This window comes from Somniosus microcephalus, chromosome 4, assembly GCF_052327205.1.
Source record: "Somniosus microcephalus isolate GS21.2 chromosome 4, FLI_Smic_1.0, whole genome shotgun sequence".
In the NCBI taxonomy this organism is placed as follows: Eukaryota; Metazoa; Chordata; class Chondrichthyes; order Squaliformes; family Somniosidae; genus Somniosus; species Somniosus microcephalus.
In genome coordinates this window covers 57,443,059-57,451,031 of record NC_140990.1, presented here as the reverse complement: position 1 = coordinate 57,451,031, position 7,973 = coordinate 57,443,059, and the positions used below count along the sequence as shown (strand labels likewise).

The 7,973-nt window shown below is 47.4% G+C and overlaps 1 protein-coding gene across 1 annotated transcript; it reads left to right on the top strand.

Moving 5' to 3' along the window:
- Positions 1-6,334: 6,334 nt before the first annotated feature.
- On the top strand, positions 6,335-7,408 carry LOC147118973 (uncharacterized). The gene has a single exon (XM_085984727.1). The coding sequence runs from the start codon at positions 6,345-6,347 to the stop codon at positions 6,990-6,992; it is 648 nt and encodes a 215-aa protein (XP_085840853.1). The 5' UTR covers positions 6,335-6,344; the 3' UTR covers positions 6,993-7,408.
- The last annotated feature ends 565 nt before the right edge of the window (positions 7,409-7,973 follow it).

The window sequence follows — 7,973 nt, the reverse complement described above, 5'->3', positions numbered from 1 at the left end:
TAGTGGGGTACCGCAGGGATCGGTCCTTGGACCCCCAGCTATTCACAATATATATTAATGATCTAGACAAGGGAACTAGATGTAATATCTCCAAATTTGCAGAAGACACAAAGCTGGGTGGGCATGTGTGCTGTGAGGAGGATGCCGAGAAACTACAGGATGATTTGGACAGGTTGGGTGATTGGGCAGAAGCATGGCAGATGCAATATAACGTGGATAAATGTGAGGTTATCCACTTTGGTGGCAAAAACAGGAGGGCAGATTCTTATCTGAATGGCAATAGATTGGGAGAAGGGGAAGTGCAACGAGACCTAGGTGTCCTTGTGCACCAGTCGCTGAAGGTAAGCATGCAGGTGCAGCTGGCGGTTAAGAAGGCAAAGGGTATGTTGGCCTTCATAGCGAGAGGGTTTGAGTACAAGAACAAGGATGTCTTGCTGCAGTTGTACAGGGCCTTGGTGAGACCACATCTTGAATATTGTGTGCAGTTTTGGTCGCCTTATCTGAGGAAGGATATTCTTGCCATGGAAGGAGTTCAGCGAAGATTCACCAGGCTGATACCTGGGATGGCAGGAATGACGTATGAGGAGAGATTAGGTCGATTGGGCTTGTACTCGCTGGAGTTTAGAAGAATGAGAGGGGATCTAATTGAAACTTATAAAATTCTGGCAGGACTGGACAGACTCGATGCAGGGAGGATATTCCCGATGGTCGGGGAATCCAGAACCAGAGGTCACAGTCTAAGGATAAGGGGTAGGCCTTTTAGGACAGAAATGAGGAGGAATTTCTTCACCCAGAGAGTGGTGAACCTGTGGAATTCTATACCACAGAGGGCGGTGGAGGCCAATTCATTAAATATATTCAAGAAGGAGTTGGATATATTTCTTAAGGCTAAAGGGATCAAGGGGTATGGGGAGAAAGCAGGGACCGGGTACTGAACTTGGATGATCAGCCATGATCGCATTGAATGGCAGAGCAGGCGAGAGGTGCTGAATGGCCTACTCCTGCTCCTATCTTCTATGTTTCTAACCCGAATCATTAACATAATCCCTAAACCCAACCCCTGACTGTATCACCCTAACCACGGTCCTTACATCTATCACTGATCCCTAAAGTGCCCAGTCTCAATAGTAATTGTGATGTCAATAGGGTTGCAGAGGTCAACGGCCATGTTATTTTTTAGCATATAACTTGCCAAGGCTTCTTCAGCAGGAACTCCCAAACTCGCGACCTCTTCCACCTAGAAGGACAAGGGCAGCAGACGCATGGGAGCACCATTCCCTCCAAGTCACACAGCATCCTGACTTGCAACTATATCGTTGTTACTTCATCGTCACTGGGTCAAAATCCTGGAACTCCTTCCCTAACAGCACTGTGGGCGTACCTTCACCACACAGACTGCAATAGTTCAAGAAGGCAGCTCACCACCCCCTTCTTAAGGACAATTAGGGATGGGCAATAAATGCTGGCCTTGCAGTTAAGAAGGCAAATGCTATGTTGGCCTTCGTAGCGAGAGGGTTCGAGTACAGGAACAAGGATATCTTGCTGCAGTTATACAGGGCCTTGGTGAGACCACACCTTGAGTATTGTGTGCAGTTTTGGTCACCTTATCTGAGGAAGGATGTTCTTGCCATGGAGGGAGTGCAGCAAAGATTCACCAGACTGATACCTGGGATGGCAGGAATGACGTATGAGGAGAGATTGGGTCGATTGGGCTTATACTCGCTGGAGTTTAGAAGAATGAGAGGGGATTCTCATTCAAACTTATAAAATTCTAACAGGACTGGACAGACTAGATGCAGAAGAATGTTCCCGATGGCGGGGGAGTCCAGAGCCAGGGGTCACAGCCTAAGGATAAGGGGTAAGCCATTTAGGACAGAAATGAGGAGGAATTTCTTCACCCAGAGAGTGGTGAACCTGTGGAATTCTCTACCACAGAAGGCAGTAGAGGCCAATTGTTCTCACAGACAGAGCATTTACATAGAAACATAGAAGATAGGAGCAGGAGTAGGCCATTCGGCCCCTCGAGCCTGCTCCGCCATTCAATGAGATCATGGCTGATCATCCAAATTCAGTACCCTGTCCCTGCCTTCTCCCCATATCCCTTGATCCCTTCAGCCTTAAGAAATATATCTACCTCCTTCTTGATTATATTTAATGAATTGGCCTCCACTGCCTTCTGTGGTAGAGAATTCCACAGGCTCACCACTCTCTGGGTGAAGAAATTCCTCCTCATTTCTGTCCTAAATGGCTTACCCCTTATCCTTAGTCTGTGACCCCTGGTTCTGGACTCCCCGGCCATCGGGCACATCCTTCCTGCATCTAGTCTGTCTAGTCCTGTTAAAATTTTATACGTTACAATGGGATCCCCTCTCATTCTTCTAAACTCCAGTGATTATAAGCCCAATCAACACAATCTCTCCTCATATGTAATTCCTGCCATCCCAGGTATCAGTCTGGTGAATCTTTGCTGCACTCTCTCCATGGCAAGAACATTCTTCCTCAGATAAGGCGACCAAAACTGCACACAATACTCAAGGTGCGGTCTCACCAAGGCCCTGTACAACTGCAGCAAGACATCCTTGTTCCTGTACTTGAACCCTCTCGCTACGAAGGCCAGCATACCATTTGCCTTCTTAACCGCCTGCTACACCTGCATGCTTACCTTCAGCGACTGGTGCACAAGGACACCCAGGTCTCGTTGCACTTCCCCTTCTCCCAATCTATTGCCATTCAGATAATAATCTGCCTTCCTGTTTTTGCCACCAAAGTGGATAACCTTGCATTTATCCACATTGTACAGCATCTGCCATGCTTCTGCCCAATCACCCAACCTGTCCAAATCATCCTGTAGTTTCTCGGCATCCTCCTCACAGCACACACGCCCACCCAGCTTTGTGTCGTCTGCAAACTTGGAGATATTACATCTAGTTCCCTTGTCTAGATCATTTATATATATTGTGAATAGCTGGGGTCCCAGGACTGATTCCTGCGGTACCCCACTAGTCACTGCCTGTGAGTCTGATTAAACATCAGCAAGTTCACACTGATGAGAGACCGTTTAGTTGCTCTCACTGTGGGAAGAGGTTCATCCAAACTTATGGCTCACCAGTGTGTTCACACGAGGGGGAGGCCATTCATCTGCTCCGTGTGTGTGAAGGAATTCTCCCAGTCATCCAACCTGCTGGCAGACCAGCGAGTTCATGTGTGACAGCAGGGGTTGGATTCTGCTGTTTTTCTGCTGTTAATCACATCCAGGACTGAACCATGTTCACTCTGCTGGTGTTAATAGCTCCTATAACTGGGGTGGAATTTAATATTAAAAGAAAAACTTGCATTTATATAGCGCCTTTCACCACCACCGGATGTCCCAAAGCGCTTTACAGCCATTGAAATACATTTTTTTTTAAGTGTAATCACTGTTGTAATGCAGGGAATGCAACAACCAATTTGGGCACAGCAAGCTCCCACAAACAGCAATGTGATAATAACCAGATAATCTGTTTCAGTGATGTTGATTCTGGATATATGCCAAATAAATCATCTTTGTTTTAAACAGTGTGTCAATTCCTTGGTTTTTCCATGATAAGAGGAGACGAATGGATTTCCTGCTACTGATTGTTCCATTTTTGGGCCGTTTCTCCTGTCTTACTCTAGAATTTTTAAGTTCTCATAAATTTGGTTACCCTCATGGACAAGTCCCAGCTCCCCATATCTTTCAGAGAGCTTCTCCTAGCCTTGGTAGCTTAACTGTAAGATCCTAACCTGAATCATTAATGTAATCCCCAACCCCTGACTGTAGCACAGTCCTCACGTCTATCACTGATCCCTAAAGTGCCCAGTCTCAATAGTGATTGTGATGTCATCGTGGTGCAGAGGTCAACGGCCATGTTATTTTTTTATATATAACTTGCCAAGGCTTCTTCGGCAGCACCTCCCAAACCCGCGACCTCTTCCACCTCGAAGGACAAGGCAGCAGGCGCATGGGAACACCATCCCCTCCAAGTCACACACCATCCTGACTTTCAAGTATATCGCTGTTCCTTCATCGTCACTGGGTCAAAATCCTGGAACTCCCTCCCTAACAGCACCGTGGGAGTACCTTCACACACGGACTGCAGCGGTTCAAGAAGGCGGCTCACCACCACCTTCTCAAGGGCAATTCGGAATGGGCAATAAATGCTGGCCTTGCCAGCGACGCCCACATCCCATGAAAGAATTTTTTTAATGTTTTCCTCGCCTCACTTCCTGGTCCAAATGCACCTCTTCTGTTCCTCAACTGCTCCATTCACCCAAGACAAGTGGTATTATTTAGAGGACAGGCCGCTGATACGCGTAAAAAAGAATCAATTATCAGGAATTGCTTCACATCCTCAATGGCGGCAGTAGGTACCCAGAATGCCGCGCGGTTGTGAATACGCCCTATCTGAGTGACGGGGGCCCGGTGCGCAGGCGCAGTGGAGCCGGGTTCCTGGGCCGCCTGGAGGAAGATGGCGGTCGGGACAGAGCAGTCGCGGTGGGAGAATAAACCACAAGGCCGGCTTTATAATAAAGGGGCTGCGGCCTTAGAGCCGAATAACAGCCCCCGGGGCTGGGCTTCATTCAGCTGTGGGGTGGCGGCTGTGAGGCTTTCTCCCGGGGACTGAAGGAGGAATTGGAGCTGCAGGTGGGCTGGGAAGCTTCACAAACACCTGGTGTAGGCCTCAGGCCCCGGGTTTGCCCCGCGGTGACAGGCCCGGGTCAGCGGGGTCACTGGCCACCATCTTGGGCAGGGCGGGGGTCACTGCGCATGCACAGCCATCTTGGGCAGGAAGCGAGAGTGGGCGGGTCTTCAGGGTCCCAGTGACCAGGAGAGACAATCATTGACTCATTGATTTTATTCTCACTCTGCACACAGCGGGTGGAGAACTGAACCCAACCAGAGTAGAGGGAGGAGGAAACTGGGAGTGGAGGAAAGAAATGTTGGAGATGTACGCTGTCGACACCCAGCTCTACCTCACTACCTCTTCTCTCAACCCCTCCACGGTCTCTAAATTGTCAGACTGCTTGTCCGACATACAGTTCTGGATGAGCAGAAATTTTCTCCAATTAAATATTGGGAAGACCGAAGCCATTGTTTTCGGTCCCCACCACAAACTCCATTCCCTAGTCACTGACTCCATCCCTCTCTTTAACATCTGTCTGAGGCTGAACCACATTGTTCGTAACTTTGATGTCATATTTGACCCTGAAATGAGCTTCTGACCACATATCTGCTGCATAACAAAGACAGCCTATTTCCACCTCCGCAACATCACCCGACTCCACCCGTGCCTCAGCTCATCCGATGCTGAACCCCTCATCCATGCCTTTGTTACCTTTAGACTTGACTATTCCAACTCACTCTTGGCTGGCCTCCCACATTCTGCCCTACGTAAACTTGAGGTCATCCAAAACTCGGCTGCCCGTGTCCTAACTTGGACCAAGTCTTGTTCACCCATCACCCCTGTGCTCGCTGACCTACATTGGCTCCTGGTTAAGTAGCACCTCAATTTCAGAATTCTCGCTCAACCATTGGTGGCCGTGCCTTCTGTTGCCTGGGCCCTAAGCTCTGGAATTCCCTGCCTAAACCTCTCCGCCTCACTAGCTCTCTTTCCTCCTTTAAGACACTCCTTAAAACCTACCTCTGACAAAGCTTTTGGTTATCTGCCCTAATTTATCCTTATGTGGCTCGGTGTCAAATTTTTTGACTTACAATACTCCTGTGCAGCGCCTTGGAACGTTTTGCTATGTTAAAGGTGCTATATAAATACAAGTTGTTGTTGTTGTTGAGATGGTGCGATGGGTTTGGATTTCAGCACAGGGAGGAGGGAGAGTGTGTGGGACGGGGATTTACAGCTTTGGGGGAACAAGAGAGACAAGAATGTTCCATAGAAACTAGAATTATCTGTTCTGAATTTCTATCCTGTAATTACAGTGATGACTTTTGTAAACTCCTTTTACAGGGTATTAGAAGGCAGGAATTGTAGTCAGGAAACTCAAACCAAACATCATATCAAGGTCTGACAGAGTCACTCCATTCATCAGGACCCGAATATCAACGGCCTCTGAAATTGGAAGGAGAAATGTTTGTCTGGTCTGTCTGTGGGAAAAGATTTCAAACATCAGTGTGACTGGAAAAGCACCGAGACACACACACCCGAGTGAGAGTGTTCCAGGGCACTGACTGTGGAAAGAGCTTTAACCAGTTACACAGCCTGAAAAAACATTGCACCATTCACAGCGGGGAGAAACCGAACACGTGTTCTGTGTGTGGACGAGGCTTCAACTGATCATCCAACCTGGAGAGACACAAGAACACCCGCACCATGGAGAAACTGTGGAAATGTGGGGACTGTGGGAAGGGATTCAATTACCCATCCAAGCTGGAAACTCATAGGCGCAGTCACACCGGGGAGAGGCCATTTACCTGCTCCGTGTGTGGGAAGGGATTCACTCAGTCATCTATCCTGCTGACACACCAGCAAGTTCACACTGGGGAGAGGCCATTTTCTTGCTCCGTGTGTGGGAAGGGATTCAGTTGTTCATCCCATCTTCAGACACACCAGCGAGTTCACACCGGGGAGAGGCCTTTCACTTGTTCCATGTGTGGGAAGGGATTCACTTCTTCATCCCGTGTTCTGACACACCAGCGAATTCACACCGGGGAGAGGGCCGTTCACCCGCTCCGTGTGTGGGAAGGGATTCACTTCTTCATCCCATCTTCTGACACACCAGCGAGTTCACACTGGGGAGAGGCCGTTCACCTGCTCCGTGTGTGGGAAGGGATTCACTGTTTCATCCAGGCTGCTGACACACCAAGGCGTTCACATTGCAGAGACACCATTCACCTGTTCCATCTGTGGAAAGGGATTCACTCATTTATCACATCTGCTGAGACACCAGCGTGTGCACTTTTAGCAGAGGCCATTATTGCTGCTGTTAATCTGCCCATGTGTGCAAAGAGATTCACTTGATCACCCACCTCAGTAAACAACAGCATGTTTACAACAGTGACTACACTCCAAAAGTACTTCATTGACGATAAAGCGCTTTGAGATGTCCGGTGGTCATGAAAGGCGCCATATAAATGCAAGTCTTTTTACACTAATAAAAGACTTTTCAAATGTTCTGGCTGTGAGAGGGGACTGTGGGAAGGGATTCACTACTTCATCCAACCTGCTGAAACACCGGCGAGTTCACACGGGTTGGATTCTGCTGTTATTGCTGCTGTTAATCACAACCAGGACTGAACCATGTTCATTCTAACAGTTAGGGTTTGTTTCTGCTGATGGGAGGAGGCTTGTGTGGAGCATAAACACCTGTTGGGCTGAATGGCCTGTTTCTGTGCTGTAAATACCATGTAATACTTTGTAGGTAAAGAGATAAAGGAATGGAGTTCCTACAATGTGTTCAGTACTCCTTTCTAACCCAGTATGTAACAAGCCCGACAAGGGAGGATTCTCTACTGGATCTAGTAATGGAGAATGAACCAGACCAGATAACAGAAGTAAAAGTAGGGGAACATCTAGGCAATAGTGACCATAATATAATAAGCTTTAAGATAATAATTGAGAAGGACATAAGTATGACGAAGACCAAGGTAATAGATTGGAGAAAAGCTGATTTTTGAAGAGCTGAGAATAGAACTTGGGAAAATAAAATTGACGACAATATGAGCAAACAATGATGTAGACGAGCAATGGGAAACATTTAAAATGGTGTTCAACAGAGTCCAGGAAAAATATATTCCGCTAAAAACAAACTTAACTCTCATGAGACACCATAGATGAATAAAGACATAAGTGGACAATTACGGGTAAGGAAAGAGGCATACACCAAGTACATGGACAGCAGGGGAGAACATGACAAGAATACAAAGAGATTTTAAAAAACAATTAGGAAGGCAAAGAGGGACTATGAAATTAAATTATCAAGGAACATAAAGCAAAATAGTA

Coding starts and splice junctions, on each gene's coding strand:
- LOC147118973 (XM_085984727.1), top strand. CDS start 6,345: ATGGAGAAACTGTGGAAATGTGGGGACTGTGGGAAGGGATTCAATTAC.